This window comes from Crinia signifera, chromosome 2, assembly GCF_055691185.1.
Source record: "Crinia signifera chromosome 2, ASM5569118v1, whole genome shotgun sequence".
NCBI classification, from domain to species: domain Eukaryota; kingdom Metazoa; phylum Chordata; class Amphibia; order Anura; family Myobatrachidae; genus Crinia; species Crinia signifera.
The window spans coordinates 176,807,353-176,832,763 of NC_139218.1; the positions used below are offsets into that span (position 1 = coordinate 176,807,353).

At 41.1% G+C, this 25,411-nt stretch overlaps 1 protein-coding gene across 1 annotated transcript; it reads right to left on the reverse strand.

Moving 5' to 3' along the window:
* Positions 1–14,872: 14,872 nt before the first annotated feature.
* LOC146060233 (tubulin alpha-1 chain-like) lies at positions 14,873–24,920 on the reverse strand. The gene is made up of 5 exons (XM_083173226.1): positions 24,749–24,920; positions 20,545–20,767; positions 18,952–19,100; positions 16,474–17,154; positions 14,873–15,264 (listed from the first exon to the last, which is right to left on the reverse strand). The coding sequence occupies exons 1-5, from the start codon at positions 24,749–24,751 to the stop codon at positions 14,971–14,973; spliced, it is 1,350 nt and encodes a 449-aa protein (XP_083029352.1). The 5' UTR covers positions 24,752–24,920; the 3' UTR covers positions 14,873–14,970.
* Positions 24,921–25,411: the final 491 nt, after the last annotated feature.

Below are 25,411 nucleotides of genomic sequence, written 5' to 3' on the forward strand. Positions count from 1 at the left end.
TGCATCAAAAAATACAAGGAAGGCTGCAACTGCATGCAACGCTGAATCAGATTCTATTAGTAGGGATCCTCCCCCTCTTGACAGACTCCACCCCCTCAGCAGACCCCGCCCCCAGGGCTGCTTCCATAAATTTCCCGGGCTGGTTTTAAATCCCAATCCGCCCCTGCACATTAACAATTAAATGCAGACTGGTTATGTAAATACGTTACAACTGCACAATCCGTGAAAGGAGACTCTGAGCACTAAGAGTTAAAAACTCAGTACTCTTAGTACTGCAGGCATAAACATCGTGTATTAAAATAAACTGTCAGCAAAAAAACACTCCAGGGAACTACTCTGTATAACGCAGAAAAATCACCAGACACCTCTTTGATTTATGAGCTGGGTTATATGATTGCTTATTGAATAGCATCTAAATACCAGATACAGCCCAACTGCCCGTACATTATTAATGCAGAAAAATCACCAGACACCTCTCTGATTTATGAGCTGGGTTATATGATTGCCTACTGAATAGCATCTAATACCAGATATAGCTCAAATTGTCTGTACATTATCAATAAGACCATAATCTGTGTGACAAACAGATAATTATATAACCTTGGAGAATAACATAAAAGACAGAACTATAATACCAATAAATGCCTACTCAATACAGGAACACGGAATAAAGAGGTCACTTATTATTCATTTACCTCTGTGCAGTTCATATAAAAATCAAAATCCCAAGAACCGCAATATACTACTACAATAAGTATAATTTGTGGCGATGTGAGATACTGCTAATAGAAATAAAATCACATATGAAATCAACATAATTTCTGACAGTTAACACGCAGCTTCCGTCAGCCCACAGGATATAATCTATTATGAACGATAAATTAAAGTACAGCTGCACTTAAGAAATATATATACCAAACAACAGAGAATAATAAACTGTACCTCTTCCTGCAAAAATATTTGACAGATTCTGTCTGCAGAAAAGATAAGATGTCAGTTTAATTATACTAAGTGAATGTAACAAAACACAATTTAAAAACATACACATCAATCTGAGAGACTCAGAGAAAACAAGATCTGATACATAAAGATCTAACACATAACTAACAATTCGCAACATTTAAGCACAAAATATCTCTTCCTGAAACTGAACAGGGAGAAAAGTGCTAATACAAGGCGTATTAGAGGCATACAGGGACAAAAGAACCCTATAATAAAGAATTTTGGGGAGCAGGGGTCATTGATATTTTAAACTTATTTCTTTCTTTATCTTTCTATATTTTAAATATTTCACCTTTTAATGAACCAAATAAAAGTTAAATCTTAAAAATAAACATTATGATTGTCAGTGCACTTACAATTTACTTACCTTTTCTTGTAAAAATGTGTGTCTTGTTCTAAGTAGTAGGTGGCACCTCCTTTTTGAAATAAAATATACAGGGGAATTTCCCCAAAGATTTCTTATATTGGAGGAGATAGGACAATCTCATAAATATAAAAGACTGGTGCGGGAATCATCCTTTTTGTTTGTATAGGCCATCACTCTAATACAAACGTCCGTAGGGTCTTAGCTGCTATCTACCATTCTAATAGCGCACCTAAAGATGCAAACTTTCCGCATATGGTTTTAATAGTCGATGCCGAAAAGGCATTCGACTTGGTTCCATGAAGTCACATTAACAATACTCTAGAGCATTTTGGTTTCCCACAACAATTTATTTCCATAATTAAAGCAATTAATGCCTCCCCAAAATCAGCCATAGCCTGTAATGGCCTATTATCAGAATATTTTCTGTTAGGTAGAGGTACTCGTCAAGGCTGTCCACTCTCACCACTGCTTTTTGCGGTAGCTATTGAGCCATTAGCAATAGCAATAAGAACATCCCCCCTTATTCATGGAATAAAAATCAATACAGAAGAGTTAAAAGTAGCATTATTTGCTGATGACACGTTGATTTTCCTCTCCAAACCTTCACATTCCGTCCCGGCCCTTTTGCACATGGTTGAGTCGTTCGGAAGACTTTCCGGCTACAAGGTGAATCTGTCAAAATCGGAAGTAATGTTGCTCGGAGGGGCAGTCCCTTCCTCTTTAAGCCAGCTACATATCCCTTTCCTTTGTACAGAGTCACACTTCAAATATCTAGGGGTACAGATTTGCGCAGACCTATCTAAACTATATCATCTAAACTTTACACCGATTATAAACAACATTGCAACAAAATTGACTGCTTGGAGAGACCTACCTGTTTCTCTGCTGGGCCGTGTTGCTATAATAAAATCTGTAATATTTCCTAAGATCTTTTATGCCATGCAGATGTTACCAATTAAACTACTCGATTCGGATATATCCCGATTAGAAGCAATGTTCTCCAAATTTATCTGGCAGGGCAAAAGACCTAGGATAGCTAAAGCTAAAATGACTACCCCCAGAGAGAAAGGTGGCTTCGGTCTCCCGGATATACAAACCTATTCTATGGCTATATTCTTTAGATATGTTTCAGATTAGATCTTAAATAAGTCAACTTATACCAGTTTAGAATTAGATAGAGCCGTATTCCATCCCTACGCCCCAGGAGCTCTTATTCAAACCAAGATTGCTGCAATTCCCTCAAAAATAAAAATGAATATTTTATTTAAAGACACCTACGCCATATGGATCTCGATAAATAGAAAGACCTCTAGAAGTCCTTATTTTTCTCATTTTATACATCTCTGGGGTAATCCTTCCTTTACTCCATCATTGATAAGTTCGTTATACATGGAATGGAGAGATAGGGGGCTAGACCTGTCCAGCAAGGTGTTTGACCCGGGAGGCGCCATGTATTCTTTTGCACATCTGGCACAGACCTATGGTTTACCGCAGACTCACCTATTTACGTACTACCAACTGAGACACTATCTTACAAGTATCAAAGCCCACTTGTCAATTGACAACACTAACCTAAGATTATCTCAAATTACCACTATTGACCCCCTTTTACAATATCTGCTTAATGAACCATATAAAGTAAAATACTTGTACAATATTTTATTTAACAGAAATCCGAAAGATACAAGCCAATGGCAACTACTGATCGATAAATGGTCTATAGACAGGTATAACAAAATTAGAAGATATCATTGCATTACAAACCCGTTCATTAAAAGCTCTTAACTCTGTATACCTTCAAGAGGTATTTGTTCGTACTTTACATAGAGCCTATATTACACCTAGTAGGCGTAAATTTATGGTCCCAGAGAAGGCAGACTTTGCCCACTGCATGTGGTCTTGCTTTAAGATTAGATGTTTCTGGTGGAAAGTGTTGGACTTCCTCTTCAAGATATTCAAAGTCAAATTCCCAATGGAACCACTAGCCTTGATGGGACTGTCATTTAAAGACTGGCCGATGGAGACTATGGATAACAGCAAGATTTCACTTCTTATTATCATCTTGGCAGTCGCAAAAAAATGTATTCTAGTTCATTGGACTAAAAAGACGGCACCTATGCTTTCTCTTCTGCAACAAAAACTCACTCAAATCCTATTTTTTGACAGAAAATATGCGAAACTTGACCTAATAGGAGGAGAAAGAAAATTTTTTGCAAAATGGACTTTATACATAGACACCCTTGAGGACAGAGTTAAGTCAAACATAATTTCAATTTTTGCAAAAGTATGACCTTTATAATAAGTTAATTGTATGAGACACACTCTTATCTCTTAACTGAGAATTGGTAAGATGGATGAGTGGCTCATAACCACAGGATGAGTTATTCTGCTTAAAATCCTTTAGGTCAATATATCTCTATTTTGCTCTTTACAATCTAGAGAAAAGATGTGTAAATTTATACCCAAGGCTAAGATTATATATGTCAAAGACTGCAAGGTATACTGATTCCAAAGACCCCCTGATTCAAATTCAGATCAAACAGATGACAATGGGACACGCATGTTTATAGAAAACATTTATTTTCTATTCCAGAAACATTTAGAATAATTAAAATATTGGAGACAATTAACGCATTAAATATACATACCCCTCCCCCTTCCCTTCCCCTTGAAATCCATCCTAATTCATATATCATCCCTTATTTTAAACTTAAAACCAAGGATTTCATTAACCTAATTTTCCTCATGTGTCTAGTCCTTCGTCTTATGTCTTTTGTCTTGTCTTCTTTCTTTTTCATGTTTGGTATACTGGTAAAAATTCTATCTATTGTATTGATTAGATCCCAGATAATTACCACATCAATAATAAAAGGACTCTTGTTGAGGGATTCTTACCTTCGGAAAATTGCATCTGAAAAGTGAGAAGAGTTGATTAATCTTTCCGCTATGTTTCTATCCGACACTCTCTAGCGAGACTCTCTCAAATTTAGTCAAATTTAGAAAAATGTAAAAAAATTTAGAAAGATAATTAGTAAAATTATATACTGCATTGATGGCAAATAGATGTGGGAAAATGACTACTTTGTATTCTTATTTATAAGTTGTATCTGAAGTATGCCACTTTTATTTATGATTTGTTAATGTGTACAATATTCAGAAAATTTCAATAAATATATTAAAAAAAAACCCCCAAGAAGTAGGGGTAGTGTTAGGGAGTATGAGAGGTTTCAAAAAACTAGGGGCTAGTAGGTTTTTTAGGGAAGCGTTTTTTTTGAAAATAAAAATGGGGTCTTTTGGAAGGGCATCTTCTAACCAACGGTCACCTTTCAAGATGTTGTGGTTTTTCTTTATGATATTTTTTATTTTGAAAGATGAGTCGTTAAATTTGGAGATGAAAGCGATTTCTCTATTTTGTTCATCCACTTTTTTAATTTTGTCAGATAAGAGGTCTGTTCTTGTTATCTGAGTAACATCAGAAAAGGCTTTATTTACAAGGTGTTCAGGGTATTGGCACCGTTTGAAAGCGTCTTTTAATACCTCCGATTGGTCGTTAAAGGTGGTATCTTTGGAGCAGTTCCTCCGTAGACGGAGAAACTGTCCTTTAGGGATATTTTTTTTCCATACAGGATAATGGGAACTTTTAAAATGAAGATATTGATTTGTACTAACGTCTTTGAAAAATGTACTTGTACTTATTGTATTATCGTAAATTTCCAGGGTTAGATCCAAAAAATTAATCCGGTTCTTGTGGTAAGTGTGAGTAAAAGTTAAATTAAAATTTTTGAAACCTCTCATACTCCCTAACACTACCCCTACTTCTTGGTTAGGCCCGAAACCAAAGGGCTTCTTCCAATGTGGTCAAAACAGATGCCTGACATGTCAATATACCGATAGGAAAACTCCCCAGATCATAGTTGATGGAGGTAAAACATATGACATAAAAAACTTTATAAACTGTAACTCAAGTTACGTAATATATGTCCTCATTTGTGAATGTGGCCTCAAATACGTCGGAAGAACTACCCGCCCCCTCAAACAGAGGTTCTTAGAACATCGCCGAAATATTATAAATAAAATTTACACACATAGTGTCTCCAAACATTTTTTTGAGAGACACTCCAGCGACCCCAATAAACTCAAATTAATAGGTGTAGAACATATACCAAGAACCGTTAGGGGTGGCGATAGATTCAGGACACTTTGTAGGAGGGAAGTGTTCTGGATGTACCAAATGGACTCAATATTCCCTTATGGCCTCAATGAGGCAGTGGAACTTAATAGCGTAATATAGGGTGATTCCACTTACACCCCACCCCCCTCCCTCTCCCCCCCCCCTTTTTTTCCTGTTTGGTCCCTTTACTTTATATGGTGATTGAAACCTTAAATGTTATAGGTGATAATATGGGAACCTCACAATTTTTGGGTCAACATAAATCCTCATATCTGATGTATTGAATCCATCTGAAATATAGCAATTCTGTCACTTAATATTTTATTTATGTGCTGATATATATGTATTTTCAAAATTCATATATGCATTATTTTATATTTACGGATTAACTTTACTATTTGATATACCCCTTAATTAAATCCAAATGTATGGTACTTAAGTTTCAATATTTCAGACTGTGTATGAAAGGAAAAATTATTCTCTGTATCTATATTCTTTTTTCGTTGTGACCCATACAATTATATATATATATTTATTAATATGTTCATGACTTGTATTACATTGAGCCACTAGATGGCACATGCGGTTTACAAAACAGTTATCGATTTATGACGTAATCCTCTGTTTAGATATCTAGGGATTGAATAAACATTTGGGGTATGTGTTACAATTTAATATGTGACCCCTAATAAAAAGCTGATTAGCTCACTAGTGTGCCAGTCTCTATCTTCACAGTGAGACATTACCCGCACAAAATATCGCGGGATTTCCGCAACGGAGTACAACTATAGGAACCGTCATCACAAATCTAGTGGCTGTTTTGTATTCCAGACCTCATTCTGAAAATGAGGCTTGAACCGCACGCGCATCTCTGCGTGCTGGATCCCGATCACGTGATTACATCGCGTAATCACTCCTGCCCCTCCAACTACGTGCCGACTCTATACAAGCCTATTGGCTATTTCATTTCCCATGCCTCGGTTTCAAAACGAGGCTTGAATCGCACGCCGAGTACCGTGCGTTCTCAGATCCGATTACATGTATTCATTACGCAATACTTCCGCCCCACTTTCCCTAACCTAACCCCATGTGATCTAATATTGCCACAATGATTGGCTCACTTATTGTGTGTTTATGTAACCACGGTTACTGACAATCTCTGTTAGGAATATGCGGACCAATGAAATTACAGTGTCCTTTAACCTTGGTTTGTCAAATACAATGAATTTTAGTACCTTTATTATAGAATATCGTTTATGTGTTATTTATCTTGCCTCCTTGTTCATTCCTCTATTGTTTTTTTATGTAATTTTATTGATGAAATTAAGCACAGGTGCAACTAACTACTCATTGGTAGTAGGGTATATAAACCCTGACTGCAGGCATACCAATATCCCTTTGATAAAGCTGTACTTTGAGACAGCGAAACGCGTCAGGACAAAGGCACTTTGGCATCCACATTGCTACTACCACCACTATTTGGCCCAGACCAGCCGCCACCGGAGCTAACTTCGTTTACATCTTCTTCCGCATCAATATTTGGGAACTCCATATAAAACCATCTGAAGACCTCTGCAGTGACTGCTTTCCTTACCAAGGATCAATTATCTTCAACTGGACTCTTCCCTGCGGTAACTATATACCCATCTTACCTCCGGACATTTATTTGAAAATAAACACTCATGGCGGTGTACTAGGAATGGACCACCCTACCAAGTAGCCTAATAGGTGCCAAATCCTTTGCATATGTCTATTATTGTTGTTGTGCAATCTTTTTAATTTTGTGTGTAATAAACCCTGCAATTTTTTAATGTTTAGCGCTACTATCCTTCTCTTTTTTTAGCTTTGTATTGCCAAGGGGATTCTCACCCCCTTTTATAGTAGCAGCTCCATAAATCACCCCACCACAAGCGCCCAATAGGTTGTTACTACAACCATTCCTTTCTTGTTATCCTCAGAATATGACTTATTGGAAAAACTTATGAGCTTAAAGAGCCGTTGCCTTTCAGGGCGAATACTCAATTCACACCCAAAAATGATCAGAATTGGCAAGTCCAGGATGAACCCTGTGCAAAGTCCGATGATCGCTATTAGGGAAATCAGTTGTTAAATAAATACCCATATAAGACTAAAAGTTACCAAATTCAAACCATGAAAAGTTCATGTTAAAGCATTAAAGAATGACCTAATGCTCATAAGGCTGCATATATAAGTAGGAGATCTAATCCTGTGGTAATTGCTTTTAACCAATTACACTTACATATACTATGGTCCTCAGTTCAAACCACTTTTAGGTCTTCAGATAACTGCAAGCAATTGGACATAAACTTCACTAACGTTTCCTAGTACAGAAAAGTCTCTCCGTGACCGGACTGTTTTAGTGCCTTCAATGATACATTTATAAATCTTCTGGGGTGAGCCGTACTACAGACACTGGCTACCTCAGATTTCTATGCATACTACTATGGGATTCAGTACTGAATCCCGGCGGTCAGAATCCCGACAGCCAAAATGCCGACAAGGGGTAGGGGGGGGGGGGAAGACGTGGATCTCCCCCCCCCCCCCCCCCCCCATTGCGGGCTCGCTACGCTCGGCACACTAATTTATTCTCCCTCCAGGGGTGTCGTGGACACCCACGGAGGGAGAATGTGTCGGGATTTCGGCGTTGGGATTCTGAACGCCGGGATCCCGACCGCCAGGGATTTTAACTGCATCCCGCACTATGTATGTGTCAGTGGTATTCACCATAAGGCAGCACCACCTGCACTGTTGATCCCCCTGCAAAAAACACCCACACCTCAGCTCCAGTTTACATTATCAAATATGGTGCCAGGGGAAAATTATAGGTTTTCCCTGTACAAATCCACTACTTAAGTGGTTAATGCTCCTCCAGGTCGCCTGATATCTGCAGGCCACAATCTCTGCTTTGCGGCTTCTTGACCTTCCTGATCAACACCTTATAACATAAGATCAGCAGTTCTCAATTTCCAGAAACCACCTGTTACAACCAATCAACATTTTACCAGGCACTAGTTTGCACCTTCATATATTAACCACTCATTAGTCAGCTGCCCAGACTGCTAGGTACAAACAATGACTAGTAGGTTACCATGCTCACTTTTTGTACTTTACAATGTGACACATCATGTGTGGGCACCTTAAGAATACCTGTGCAATTAACAAAATTCTTACAAGGCAAAACCACCACTTTTGGCTTTGAATCGGCTTTCTGCTGTATCCAATTAAATACTAATAGGGCCTACACATGGGGAGATTTGCTGAGTGTTTTTGGAACACTCAGCACTGTGTCACTAAGTGATCTGTCAGGGACAATATTCTCTGATGAGGAGCTAGCAGCAGTTTTACAATTTGAGGTGGGAGCAGTTCATACGGATTCGGTATGAAATCCCGACAGGGTCAAAATCCTGACATATAGAATGTACAGGTGAAACAGTCTACACGCCTTTCGGTCGACAGGTGCAAGGTCGACATGGGTTTTTTCAGTTTTTTTGACCCAAATGTCGACACAGTCAACATGGACACAATTGCAAATGAACCGCAGCCCCTCGCTTCGCTCACAATGCTTCGGGCACGGTGCCTCGCTGCGCTTGGCAACTATTTTATTCTCCCGCCACGCCGTAGTAGATGGTAGGGCATGAAATACCGCCTGTCGGTTCAAAAATCAGTGAAAAAACCCATGTGGACCTCGCACCTGTCGACCGAAAGGCATGTAGACTGTTTAACTTGTACATTCTATGTCGGGATTTTGACTGCATCCCGTTCATACAGTGAAGCCTCATCTCATATTACTTCAGGCCTATTTGCCTTCCTGACTTTTTATGGTTTATTGAAACCCGCAATAAAAATTTGCTATGGGAGGCACTCCCATATTGCCTGAGTGCGTTGGATACACCCCTTATTTCATGAATGCGTTGGATACACCCCTTATTTCATAATTTTATCATTGGGCACTACAGTTGTAAATACAGATATTCTACTGGAAAAAATACCTTTATATGAGGATATTTCCCCGCAGTTGTGAGTACAGTATGCCATTATATTTGATTTTGGATCCACATCCTAGATACCTTTATATGTAAAATTAACTCCACTTTGGTGTGAGTATGGTATGCCACCCTTAGAATGCATCTACTCCATAGAGATGAACATTTGTGTCTGTTCTTGAGTCTCTATCCACAAGAAAAAATCAACTCCACGAGAAATTCAGACAAAGAAGATGGAAAGAGGAACCCAAAACCAACCACCATCCAGAAAAGGAATGGAGAAACAGATTGCCTTCAGTTGAACAATCCAGATACACAAGAAACAAATACCAGAGACGTGATAACAGATTTAATCGCCCTCTATATGATGAAACACATGGAATAGAAGACTACAAGCAAGGGGATAATGGAAGAGAAAGAAGACCCCCTTATGAAGGAAGAGACCAAGGCTGGAGAAAAGGCAATCGCTTTGCCCCATTAGATAGGGGCTCATCGTCTTTTTTAGAGAGAAGAAGATACCAGAATCGGGACAGATGAAAGCTACACACAGAGGAAAAAGAGGAGGACAGAAAAACAGAAAGGAAAAAAGGAGGAAGAGGATTCGAAAGAAACCAAACCCTGAAATTAATCCACCAATTAATGAACAAACTATGGAAAAAGGACACGTGAAAATATTTAATATTAGCACCCATACCCTCACTGCCCATGAAATAAAAGTTCTTGAAAAAGGACTCAAATATGCACCGACAGCCCCCATTAATAAATTTACTACATTTGTAGATATTAATAAATTTGCCAGGAAGCTATGTCTCAAAAAATTCTTTTTTAAAGAAAATATAGCTAACCCTGAGGAACCAGAAAATATACCCTCGACATCCTTTAAACCAAGATCAATCTTTTTTCCGGCCCACATGAAGGGCAATTATATTAATACATTCTGCACCATGGTACAAGAGGATGTCAGGAAGCTGGATACTAAGATCAAACATTCAAACCTGAATATGGGGGAGAGGAATGCTTTGAAGGGTCTACGAGAGAACACTAATCTCGTTATTAAACCGGCGGACAAGGGGGGTGGGGTGGTAGTTATGGATTCTATATGGTACGAAACAGAAGTCTACAGGCAATTGGGCGACACAGTAACATATCAGAAACTTAGAAGTGACCCAACAAAGAGGATATTGGAAGACCTTCAAAAACTCATAAAAAAACATCAAGAGCTTAAAACTATAGGAGAAAATGAAGCTAAGTTTTTATGGACCCCAGAACCTGTCACCCCCGTTATTTATATACTCCCGAAGGTCCACAAGGATCCTATCCAACCACCTGGACGTCCAATTGTGGCCGGGATTAATTCGGTAACAGCAAACCTGTCCGAATTTATAGATTATCACTTACAGCCCCTCGTTTTAACTAACAAATCCCATTTACGAGACACAAAGGATTTACTCCAGAAAATACCTACCTTCGAATGGAGAGAGAACATGTTCCTAGTGACAGCGGACGTTAAGTCCCTGTACACTATAATTGGCCATAATGAAGGAATACAAGCTACAACAACATGTTTACAAAGAAGCACTTTAAGTCCAGGCCTACAGGAGTTTTTAATCGAGGGTGTTGCTTTTATTTTATCAAATAATTATTTTATGTTTAAGGGGGATTACTTTCTGCAGCGGGTCGGCACCGCTATGGGCACCAGGTTCGCCCCAAGCTACGCGAATATCTTCATGGGCCAATGGGAGTTGGAGCGCATATGGAATAACAACCCATATGGGGCGAACCTGGTGTCCTGGACCCGATATATAGATGACGTGTTGTTTTTATGGGCCGGGGATGAAGATTCTCTTAAAGACTTTTGCTGCTACTTAAATAACAACGATCTTAACATAAACTTTTCTTTTAACATAAGCAAGACAAGTGTTGACTTTTTAGACATAACTCTATACTGCGAAGACAGCCTTTTAAAAACAAAGTCGTACACTAAACCCACGGATTCCGGGAGTTATATTCATTTGAGCAGCTGTCATCACGACAACTGGCTCAACTCCATCCCTATGGGACAGCTGAAAAGAGTAAAAAGAAATTGTACGGAGGATGCCATCTTCGAGACACAGGCCAAAATCATGGGGGAAAGATTTAAAAACAGTGGATACAAAAAAGAAATCGTAGAAGAAGCCATTGAGAGAGTGAAGAAAATTGATAGAAAAGTACTCCTGCAAGAAAAACCTACACCACTGTCTTTGGATGTTGATCAGAAAGAAAAGAAAGAGAAAGATGAGAACTTGAAATGGGCATTTATAACGGACTATAGTGTACAGCATAAGAAACTAGAAAGCTCATTCAAAAAGAACTGGGCCATCTTGAAACAGGATCCGATTATTGGCACCATGCTCCCCGATAAACCAAAATTTATTTATCGAAAGGCCTCTAATATAGGCAACTCCATTACAAAAAGCATATATCCAGTAAACAATGCGAGACGAGGTATCCGCACTGTGGGCTTCCACAGGTGCGGATCCTGCATAGGATGTAAGACTATCCCCAACACATCCAATTCTAAAAAAAAAAAAATTGGGGAGATTACAATAAATGGAGTCAACAAAAAGATAAAAGAATTTATTACTTGCAACGTCAAAAACGTAGTCTATATTGTTGAGTGTAGTTGTAACCTTTTTTATATAGGCCGTACATCGAGGCCCCTAAAGATCAGGTTAGGAGAGCACATAAGAAATATTAAAAAGGGCTTAGATACCCATTCTCTCTCTCAACATTTTAAAATACAGCATAATTGTTCCCCTGCCCATATAAAAAGCTTCCTGGGATTTAAATTAGTAGAAGGTGATAGAAGGAGAAGGGACATAGATACCCAATTAGCCAAAACAGAGATGAGGCTTATCTATGATTTTAATACATTAAAACCCAACGGCCTCAATGCCGATTTCGAGCTTAAATGGTTTTTATGAAATTTTTAATGTCCCCCTCTGCTTTTATGCCTGCCTCGCCCCCTTTTTATGTATTTTGATATTTTTCTACTTTTGTATGTATTTTATAAGGTCCATACACGTATTTGCTGCTACTTGATTTTGTATTTGCTGCTAAAATCACTTATCGTCATTTTCTCTCTTTATAATCTTAAGATTAAAAACGGACACTAAGGGCGGAAGCCCATAGATGGACTTGAAGCATAATAAGGGCGGAAGTAGGAAGTGCAAGCGCCTAAGGTTACCGGTGGGCCAGCCGGGACCTGCAGCGCTGCCGTCAGCCTATGGAACTATAGAACAACTGCCCATTTGAGACGGACGCTGCGGGGAGTACATTTCCCCGTAACACAGTAACCATGGCGATCGAAAACTTCCGGTTTAGAGCGGAAGTATGGAGGACACAGCGTACTTATGCCGGACCCGAACAGCACACAGATCATACAGGAGCCTTGAAAAAGACCAGCTCGCTGGTTGAAACGCGTTGGCGTGCCCCTGGTGGAGGAGACGATTTGCCGGTCACATTACCAGGATTGCTTCCAGATACAAGCTGCCCGGGCTGCTACTCTGACAAACAATCCCTATTTGAACTGTTTCTTGCGACTCAGTTCCAACATCTCTGGTAAAAGTTTTCTGGCTATCTATTTCCACCTCCAGAGACACTTTATGTTTTGTGTGCCCAGATTGTTTTGCCTTTGAAAGTATATGTGGAAAAAATCCCCTTTTTTGCCTGTTTTTAAAAGATATTTTATGTATCTATATCATATGTATCATTAAACTGTATTACACTATGATTATGTTCTTTTTCCACATATGGATTTAACCATCTCTGATTATTGAGGATAGCCTGCCCCCCCCCCCCTCGAATATTAAGAAAAAGGGAAAAAGGGGAAGTATATATTTTTATTGTTATTGAAGCGCTGGTGAAGGGCACTCTGTCCATTTCTTCTTGTACTTATCTATCTGGGGTGAGGAAGAATACCCCTAAAGAGTGCACATTCCAGCTGCCTCATTTTTGCGCAGACCTTGGTCCACTCACACTTGTGTTTCCACATGGGGAGATTTGCTGAGTGTTTTTGGAACACTCAGCACTGTGTCACTAAGTGATCTGTCAGGGACAATATTCTCTGATGAGGAGCTAGCAGCAGTTTTACAATTTGAGGTGGGAGCAGTTCATACGGATTCGGTATGAAATCCCGACAGGGTCAAAATCCTGACATATAGAATGTACAGGTGAAACAGTCTACACGCCTTTCGGTCGACAGGTGCAAGGTCGACATGGGTTTTTTCAGTTTTTTTGACCCAAATGTCGACACAGTCAACATGGACACAATTGCAAATGAACCGCAGCCCCTCGCTTCGCTCACAATGCTTCGGGCACGGTGCCTCGCTGCGCTTGGCAACTATTTTATTCTCCCGCCACGCCGTAGTAGATGGTAGGGCATGAAATACCGCCTGTCGGTTCAAAAATCAGTGAAAAAACCCATGTGGACCTCGCACCTGTCGACCGAAAGGCATGTAGACTGTTTAACTTGTACATTCTATGTCGGGATTTTGACTGCATCCCGTTCATACAGTGAAGCCTCATCTCATATTACTTCAGGCCTATTTGCCTTCCTGACTTTTTATGGTTTATTGAAACCCGCAATAAAAATTTGCTATGGGAGGCACTCCCATATTGCCTGAGTGCGTTGGATACACCCCTTATTTCATGAATGCGTTGGATACACCCCTTATTTCATAATTTTATCATTGGGCACTACAGTTGTAAATACAGATATTCTACTGGAAAAAATACCTTTATATGAGGATATTTCCCCGCAGTTGTGAGTACAGTATGCCATTATATTTGATTTTGGATCCACATCCTAGATACCTTTATATGTAAAATTAACTCCACTTTGGTGTGAGTATGGTATGCCACCCTTAGAATGCATCTACTCCATAGAGATGAACATTTGTGTCTGTTCTTGAGTCGAGATATACTATACTCTATACTATATTTTGCTTCTTTTATATGGTCTGACGTCAATTTCGTGGAAGGGGGAAAAAACAACAACTTTTCTTTCTGTCGATTATCTAGATTTATCCAGCATGCTGGATATTAATTGCCAGGTGATAGTGACGCACACATCATTATGGCCCCTACACATGGAGCAATATAGGGGCATTTCCTAAGCAATCTATTTAGATGGCTAAAAATGGCCTCAAATCGCTTTCTGTGTGTAGACCCCATAACAAAAAGGTGTAATAGGTTCTTTGAATAAGCTATGCTTTTTGTTTCAGTAGTGAAGCCCAAATTTATCTTTCAAACACTGTAAGACAGATGTGGTCAATAAACATAAATGAATAAAACTGAACAGAGTAAAAGCTTTATTTCAAGCAGCCATGACTGAATTTGTTAATATGGCCAATTAAAAAAGGCACTTCTTTCTCTTATGACCAGCACTAATATTCTTCTCCTTCATCCTCCCCTTCGACGGAGTCTGTACCGACCTCCTCATAATCCTTCTCCAGGGCAGCCAAATCCTCACGTGCTTCAGAGAACTCTCCCTCCTCCATGCCTTCACCGACGTACCAATGCACAAAAGCACGCTTTGCATACATCAAGTCAAACTTGTGATCCAAACGTGCCCAAGCTTCAGCTATGGCAGTTGTATTACTGAGCATGCATACTGCCCTTTGTACTTTGGCCAGATCACCACCTGGGACAGCAGTGGGTGGCTGATAATTAATACCAACCTAGAACAAGAAGAGAAATATATAAAACAGTGGTTAATGGTAGATATGGGGATCACAATTCCAGTCCTCAAGTACCAAATGGTTAGGTTTGGTGGATTTCTTGAATCTTGCACAAATAAGCATCCATTTTAATGGATTAGCAATTAGGTCACCTATTTCCAGACAGCCACAAAATATGCCCTGTTTGAAAAACTTGAGCAGCTGCTGAGAGAATATGCTTTTACTGCTTATTAATAAAGACTAATTACGCAAGTTGGACCATTATTGCAAATAAACATTTTGGAGCTCCCTCCTAACCCAAAGATGAGTGCTGGACATTCTAAAGGACAAAGTTGTTTCCTTAACCCTTTGGGTGCCAACATCTGTGAGAAGTTTAAGATATCTGCTGAAAAACACGAGCGTTGCTCACATTTGTTATAGAATTTAAAATATGAAATGTTTTGTAAAAAAAAAAAAAAAAAATCCTATAGAAGGTAAACATAGGTCATTACGATGAATAAAAAATGTTTGCTTGACAATTTTACACCCATTTTGACAAATTCACTTGACAATCAAAGGGTTAAAATCAAACATTGCAGTAAGAGAGGAACAGTTTTCCTCCTTATGACTAAACTTCCATTTCTCTAAATTTAAATGGCAACACCCATTGAAAACCTGTTCACACAGACATAGAATACAATTGATGTGTCACCAATACCCATTTGAAGGTTGTTTTTTTTTAATTGCAAAAGTATGACTTGTCAATGCTCTGCTTCATTTGCCCAGCAATGGCTCACAGCCTATTTACTTTACATAGTGCTTTTCTCCAGCAGGACTCGAGATCACGAGAAATTGACAGCAAATAATTACTCAGTAGATAATCAAGCCAAGCATTTGCAGATACCATTGCATAATAGTAGAATACGTGACCATGAAATCCCTTAAGCAGCCCATACACGCTGCGATGCGGGCTGTGCGTTCTGTGTTTTGAGGTGCGCGCTCCCACGGCACCTCATCGCACAGTACAAAAAGTATGTGCTTGCACATACTTTTTGTACTTAGTTTTCATCACATTGCATGCACAACGCATGCACAGGCAATGCAATGTGATCCGTGCTTGTTAAGCACGGAACGCACGCCCGTATCAGGGCGTATATGGGCAGCATTAGAACTGGGACTTCTAATAAGAGTACCACTCTAAACTGATCATAGTAAAATTGGAAGGCTCACCTTAAAGCCTGTTGGGCACCAATCCACAAACTGTATAGAGCGCTTTGTCTTAATAGCAGCAATTGCAGCATTCACATCTTTGGGTACTACATCTCCACGATACAGCATGCAACATGCCATGTATTTCCCATGCCTTGGGTCACATTTCACCATCTGATTTGATGGTTCAAAGCAGGCATTGGTTATTTCTGAAACGGACAGCTGCTCATGGTAGGCCTTCTCAGCAGAAATAATAGGCGAGTAGGTAACCAAAGGGAAGTGTATACGTGGATATGGCACCAAGTTGGTTTGGAATTCTGTCAAATCCACATTGAGTGCTCCATCAAAGCGCAGAGAGGCTGTGATAGAAGACACTATTTGACCAATCAAACGATTCAGGTTGGTGTATGTTGGGCGCTCAATATCTAGGTTTCTCCTACATATGTCATAAATTGCTTCGTTATCCACCATAAAGGCACAATCTGAGTGCTCCAGTGTTGTATGAGTTGTCAGAATAGAGTTGTAGGGCTCAACAACCGCTGTTGAAACCTGTGGAGCTGGGTAGATGGCAAACTCCAGTTTGGACTTTTTGCCATAGTCTACAGAAAGTCTTTCCATGAGTAGGGAAGTGAATCCAGAGCCAGTACCACCACCAAAGCTGTGAAAGATGAGGAAGCCCTGGAGACCTGTGCATTGATCAGCCTGGAGAAAAAATAGAAGACAGATTAGCATGACTGCAGATCATACATTATGAAAACATATCCCAATATAAATATATAATTCTGCTTTCACAGAAGGAAACTTGAAACTATCCAAAAAGTGCCATCATTTTCAAATTTAAGGAATTTCCAACCTTTTAAGAACAAGTTCATAAGTATGCCCCATAACCATGAAAGTAAAATGAAGTGCCACACACGAGACTGTATTCCACAGGTCAAATTGAGTGTACATGCAATATTGTTCAGGGACGTCAGCGGGACCTGCTGAACATGCGGGTCGTTAGTTACATAGCCAATGACCCACACAACTGGAGTAGTTAAAGCCTAGGAGTGTGCATCGTTATTGAGATGGAGTGTACACACTAAACAATATTTTAAAAGATATGATATAGAAGGGCCCCTTTGATTGACATCTTTAAATACACTAGTGTCTGGGGCTTAACTGAAGGCAGACCAGTTTTGGCAGAAGTAAATTCTACCCTTTTGGCCAAAATCTTGATGTACACATCTATATATAAAATGCTAATTACTCCTCACCTCTACCACCACTGAATACATTACTCAAAGCGAAAGCAATTTTTGCAGGGACACTGATCTGTTCCAAACTTGCTGTATAAGGAGAGGGAGCTGTAAAGACAGTTTGGAGGTAGGAGCAGATACAGATTGGGATGAAGAGTGTGTGGTAAAAACTGTCACAGCTCAAAGTGAGTACATCGCAGAAGCAGTCATTTTGACAGGCTTTTAAACTAGCTTTATTGTTAGAAATACAATGGAAAAACTATAGCATTGATATGAGGTAACAATACTACAGCATTGTATAGTGATGAAACAATATTAAACTATTGTGTTTTTTTCCCTTTGCTATTTGTAAAGAAAGCAGCAAAGCAAGCTTGCTTACTTATATAAGCTTATGCATATCAAATTAAACACATGTAAACTGCAGTTCTACATTGTCCGTAAATCTAAAACATTTATACCCCTTTTATAGCAGCCTAAATATCCTGGGTTTTTGCACAGGCATGTGCAAAAACCCAGGTTAGCAGGTGGTGCAAACAAACCCATTTGAAATGGGCCAGGTCATGAGACCCAGAATTTCTACCCAGGTAGCAAGCGGGTTGAACACTGGTTCAACCCAGCTGACATACACTGCAATAGAAAAACCAGCGCTGGGAGGTCCTCTCATCTCCCAGCACCTGTCCCAGGTTACATCACTCCATTGCATTATGACAGAGGCAGATGTAAAAGGGGTCAGGGTCTAAAATCCCAGGTGCGTCCCTGCTTGTCTGTATAAAAGGGGTATAAATTAATGTTCCAGTTCTATTTTAAACTTTTGTTTACAAAAATTAAGCAGTTCGTATTAACAGCTGTTTCCTGACCACTTGTTTAAATTTAAGAGGCATGGTCAATTGATAACAATTGCTGTGTACCCCCATCCTGAACAGTCCTGTTTCTGCACTTGATGACTGGTAGCTTTCATTTTTTATTGCATGAGAAAAGTAAACATTTTTACTTGCACAAATGGCAGATGAACCGCATGGAGGATAGATGTATGTGGCCACAAGTCATATTATACATAACATACACTTGACTATTAAGTCTTATTCACAAAACAGAGCAAATATGACAAGCAGCTTCTGCTCCCCAAGAGTTCAATGTATAGACAAATGCTAGCTCAAGAAATTCTTGAAATTTCATGCTAGGACATCCAAGCAAAAAATAAAAAATATATGTATATTTATTTGGCCACCCTCACACTAAAGACAGCTTCACCAATACTCACCAGCTTTCTCACTCTTTCTAATACTAAGTCTATGATTTCCTTCCCCACTGTGTAGTGGCCACGAGCATAGTTGTTAGCAGCATCCTCCTTGCCAGTTATTAGTTGCTCAGGGTGGAAGAGTTGACGATATGTCCCACTTCGAACCTCATCTGCAAGATGACTGGTTAGTTCAAGTTGAAACATTCCATAAACACACCAATGTCCTAAAGCAAACTTTAGAACTAGAAAATGCACCCATTAACCCCTTGGGTGGTATGCCCGGAAAATTTCCGGGCATACTACTAACATAGAATAGGTGCGCGCCAGTGGTGTCCAGGTGTGCACCACTGGCGCACCACCTCTACAGCCCCCCCGTCACCCCCCCCCCCCATCACCTTTGCTCCAGCGATCTTACGCCGGAGATCCCCTGACCCAGCCGCCACAGCAGTGACGTCGGCAGCAGGCTCTGGTATGTTAGGCGAGGCTCGGGTGCACTCAGGTGCCCCAAACATCCCAGCCTGCTGCAGTCACTGCTGACTGACGGGCGGCTGGGACAGCAGGGAAGCTCAGTCAGAGTGGAGGTAAAGGGGGGGGGGGGGGGGGCTTCCAACGTCCTGTATTGAGTTTTCCTGGGGCAGGACAAACCTACCCTGGTAGGTTTATCCTGCCCCAGCAAAACCCACCACTCAAGGGGTTACCAGAGTTTAAATGTCTCTTCCAGTCCATTAACGAGGATTATTATGGGAGGACCCAAGTACTAACTTTGAAGTCTTGACATTTCTTTGAATTCAAATTCAACACCTTATCAAACCAACCAGTAGAGGTACTACCCACCAGATTTTAAGCCTTTGTTTACTGCACTTCAGGAGCACAGCTTACATGCCAAAGGCTTAAAAATCAGTACAATATCCCAGATCGTAAAATAATTGATTTTTAGGAAAAAGCCTGGACTTGAGTACCATTCTGCAAAAATGCTACTTTGCAAATTTACTTAGTGCTGTAAATAATTACTAGTGTCGGCTGAACACTGCACCCGTCACAGTTATTAAAGTGCAAAAAGCACACTGCCAAAACAGCCAGCCCATGCCGTCACCACCACATGAATAGATGCTGTGCGCATGGCAACTATTCATATTAAAACAGAGCGCCTGGGGAAGCCCAACATTTCCGTAATTTGTTATGTCACAGGCACGCCCCCATCAGTTGACACTGGCTGTTGGGCACGCCTTTACTAGTGGTGCTGGTGACTAGGCACACCTTTATCGGTGAGGCTAGTGGCCTGCCCACATCTTGGTGGGATCATTAGGAATGACCATTGGTAGTTAACACTGGTCTCACCCATTAATTGGGCTGTTCTATTATTCACTGGCACAATCAGGGGTGGTACTTCAGGAGTCACAGATCTAAGCTGAATCCAGACATCAAGAAAAGAAAAACCCACTGGGGGTCTCCATCATATACCTAATTAAATACAATTTACTGCTCAGGTCCAAGTTATTACAATTTCCTACAGTTTATATTATTCCAAGGTAAAAAAAAAAAAAAAGTTGAAGTCTCAAACATCAAAAGCAAAGTGTTTCTAGGATTAAAAAACAAACCAAAAAATAAAAATACCTATGACGGCAGATTCAAGATCCACAAACACTGCTCTAGGGACATGTTTCCCAGCTCCAGTCTCACTGAAGAAAGTGTTGAAAGAGTCATCACCACCACCAATTGTCTTGTCACTTGGCATCTGTCCATCAGGCTGGATGCCATGCTCCAGGCAGTATAGCTCCCAGCAGCCATTTCCAATTTGAATTCCTGCCTGGCCAACATGGATGGATATACACTCACGCTGTAAGAAAGAAAATTAAGTATTATAGTCAATAAGCATTATAAATAGATTATAAACAAACAGTTTTACAAAGCTTTTCATTCACACAAAGGGCAGGCAACCAACTAATCTACAGCATATAAATTCACAGTAATAGGGTACTTCCACCAGGTAACAATACCCATCAGACCTCAAACTGGCAGCTCTAACTATGCCAAGAACTGGAACCCCAGTAGGATAGGCTAAGACTTCTTCCACAATAACGGAGAGAAACTGGTTTTCTGAACCCACTGAACACTAAACATACATGGAGAAACAAATAAGCCATGAACAGCTACTTGCGTACTCTAAGTGGGGATGCAGTCAGCTGATATTAGGATGAGAAATGTGAAACTCATATCAACCTTTACCATATTGATGGTGTCGACCTTTTAAGCATGTCAACCAAAAGTGGTCACTATTGACTGTCGACCTTAAGACTTATACCCCTTAAAATGCGGCTGCATGCCACACTTCCGTAAAATGTTCGAGTCTGGCACTCTGGGTGCAGTTTTGTATACACCATTACTCGACTCACACAAACTGCAATCAGATTATGGTACAGATTTATCAAAGCTTGCCCCTTAACCACTTGCCTGCCACACTGGGATATCGGACATGGCCACATCTAATGTGACCAGTAAGAAACATCCACTAGGTAGCTGCTGCTGGAAGATAAACCGGCTGGCTGTACAAATTAATGCTGGGTACACACCAAAACTATTTTGGCACAATCCCATCAATCTGGATCCAATTCAGACTGATTGGATGCAGATTTGGTCAAAATCGTTTGGTTGGATCCGGATCCGATCCTACCTGCTGCAGGTAGGATCTGTAAAAGATCCATTCATCTGAATACAGAGGGGATCGGATCGTATGCAAATCGTACGATCCGATTTGCATCCAATCCAAATCGTTTTGGTGTGTACCCAGCATAACAATCACCGGAATATGCCTATGGTAAGGGTACCCACACACTACATCGATTCTTCGGACGATATTACAGCAAATCGTTCACAACTGCGATCCGATGCGCACTACTGCGGATTTGCAGCTGGATCTTTTGAACTTACCTGCTGCATGGAAGATCATAAGATGCTGCTAAAGATCTGTGGGACGCTTATTTGAGTCTTCATGTGTTCGGGTGGAGTTGGGGCATGTCCGGCTGCATTCGGGTGTTTGTATATTTGGGCACATTTGCAGTGTCCGTATTTTTAAAATGGTGTGCACTCATGAATTAGGGTGTTCGAGTGCTGAGATTTGGGTGTTCAGTGACATTCGGGCACTTAAAAATTCAAGTTGCTTTGAAACACCTGGGTATTCAGGTGCAGTCGGGTATTTTGGAGTTCAGGTGCTCGACCGCATTTGTGCACTCGGATAGTCGGATGCGTCCACGCTGTCTGTTATTTTAGAATTTGGGCACTCGGACGTGTTAGTGTGCACTTGTGTTTGGGCAAGTTCCAGTATCCTTGGAGTCCGGGCGCTCAGGTATTCGGGTGTTTGATTGCGGTTCAACGCTTGGGTATTAGGACGCGTTAAGAGTGCTCAAGTATAGGGGCTCTCAGGCGTGTTCGGGAGCGATGATGCCGCACATCTACATGCACTGAAATCATCTGGGGGAGCCAGCGCAGCATACTACCGAAGGGGTTCAAACGTTTTTGAACTCTGAAGATAAATCTTTGTTGAGTTTATTTTGTCCAGGACTGACAGGGAGTGCAAGGGAAATCTTAAGATAAGTTTTAAGGCCCATACACAAACACTTGCTGATGCCTGCTCTGAGGTTAGCAACAGCTGCGCTTAAGCATGGCCGGTGATAACTATGAGCTCCCTTGTCTGGACATGCTTGGACGAGGGAGGGGGATGTAAACAATGCGTGGGAGTGCACATAGTTAACAGGGGGTATACACACTAGACAATATTGTATTACATTGTTAATATTTTGAACACTATTGCCCAGTGTATATGGGGCTTTTAGATCACAAATCTAATTTCTGGGCAACTTTACCCCAAGCACCTGCAGAGGAGCTGCCCTTGGGAAACTGTAAAGGAACGATGGTCCGATTAAGGATCGGAGGGGCAGATGTATTAAGCCTTAACAAGAGATAAACACAAGGGTGATAAACATCCAGCCAATCACATCCTATAACATGGCAGTTAGTGATATACAACCAGCCAATCAACTTACTTGCGTTTATATCTTGCTGGGGCTTAATACATATGCCTCGGAGTTTAAAATAAAAAATGGCTGTAATAGATAGATATATATATATATCTATCAGTGTGTGGAGCAGTCGGCACTCTTGGGGCGGGATGTTCTAACATCCGCAGCCCTGTATCGCCGGGCTTCGCATTCTTAATGACCGCATATTCTCCAACATATGCAGTCATTAACGCAAGGGACAGCTATTGCGATACTTCGCCGGCACTGAACGGAACGTGACGGATCCCTCAAACAGCGCTGTGGTAAGAAGCGATTCCCTCCGCAGCGCTGCCACTGCGGAGGGGGGTTAGAGCATACAGAAATGCGGTAAAAACACTGATAACAGGTTTTTTTTTACCACATTTCTGTCTAAGAGAATCGCCCCCAGTGTCTAAGAAGAAATAAGAAGCAATTGCAATCTTATTACTTCTAAGAACGAGTGTGCCCCCTGCGCCATACAATGCTATTCATTACATATGAAGGCACCTGGCGAATCAACTATTGCATCCAGAGTGCCGAGTGGATCTACATTTTTAAATAATTCAGCAGTTTAAAAAGAATGTGGATTTAGGTGCAAAAACACTGGCAATTTATGCTCAGCAGTGACAATGAGGGGGGTCAAAATCACTGGGCAATTTGTTATGGAAAGCAATCCACCCAGTCACTCATCTGAGCGCCAGCAATGATGCAGGAGTGTGCATCAGTGCTCATCACCGGGGCCGTACACATTGGGTGGCTTTTGAGCTGAAAGCAGCTCAATTGTAGAAAGTGAGCTGCTTTCAGCTCAAAATCACTCAGTGTGTATGGGCCTTTACACAAGTCATTGAGGTTTCGCATTAAACATTTGTCAGAAATATGTTGTTACCCCTATTCAACCTTGAAAACCCTGACCATTTCAATGTAGTATTTATTAAATAGGTGATATGGACCGATTACTATGCTTTTAGATTACACACACATATATATATATATATATATATATATATATATATATATATATATATATATATATATATACACACATACATACACATATATGTACATCTCCTCTCACACACGCACACACATAGACAGGACTTAAATAAGCAACAATCCTAAAGCCATTCCTGCAGGTGTAACCACTGACCCTATACATGCATGGCAAGTGTCAGATGCCGGACAGCGCACTCCGTCACCTATACCATGACATTGCAGCAGCACCCGGGCCACCCTCATTGTGTCACATCTGGGGTGACAGGAGGCCGGGACGTGCCGGCCGCCATATTCACTTTGTTGAATAAAGTCGCAGTCGGGACAGGCGGAGACATTGCGTAATGCGAGTTCCCGCCTGCAGGACACAGCAGCCGAAACCGGCTCATCTCGTCTACAGGGCGGAAACCGGAACAATGCAAATGACTATCCCGCACCCTGAACCCAGCGCAGCACCCCGCCCTGACCGGCTCCCTCTCACTCTGCCCCGGGCACTATGGGACTGCGGCAGGTTCCTCCGGTCATCACTCGCTACAGTAGTACATTGCCCTGTGCCGCTGGTTCATGGCTCGTACGGTACACGTGCCCCGGGCCCCCTACCCGCAAGACACACGGCGGCGTCGGAAGTCGCTAAGTTTATGGTCCTAAATCAGACGTTGCAGTGTGCGCGCCTCTGCCCTACAGAACCCCGCAGAGCCAATAGCAAAAAAGTAGCCATCACCGCCGACACTGACAACTTTTGCCGCCATATTTTTCCAGCCCCGCACCCCGCTGTGCAACCGCTGACGTCTCACCATGATTGTGGCTTCACAAGACGTAAACACCAAAAAATACAACCGAAGACAAAGCGCTGGGCGTAGGTAACGTCTGCCGACCGCTGCGGGCCTCCGGCTCAGTTGACTATAGACGCGTAACGGGTCTCCGCCAACACAGCAACTGGCCGCTTCCGTCCGGCGGGTTCTCTATATAACCTCGTTCAGGGCGTGAGCGGCGCTCATTGGTCTGGTTGGGAAAGTGTCGCAAAGTAATTGGCGAGAAAGAGCTTTGAAAAAAAAAAACTATTGAAAAATGAGAAGCGATTGGTTCATTTGTAAGGAGGGAAGCGCTCTCTGGCCGCTACGTCATCATCTGATCATGATCTGACACAGTCGTGAGTCTGGGAGAGCTGGGGGTGCTGGTAACTTACTATTACTACATGCTGCTGATTATACAAAATTTTGCACATATGCCGCATGTCTGCACACATAACATGTCATGAGAGTCTGAGTCCCTGAAGTTTACATGCTCACAATCTCATAACTGAGTCCAAAGCTATTTGTACTGCTGCTCGTGATACTTCATAAACGTAGCGCTCTCTCTCCCTCTCTCGCATACAAGTGTTTATATTTATAGTAGATTACTTCAGTCTCGTGTTAACTACGGTATACTGAGATATGATCAAAATGTCAAAATTCCAC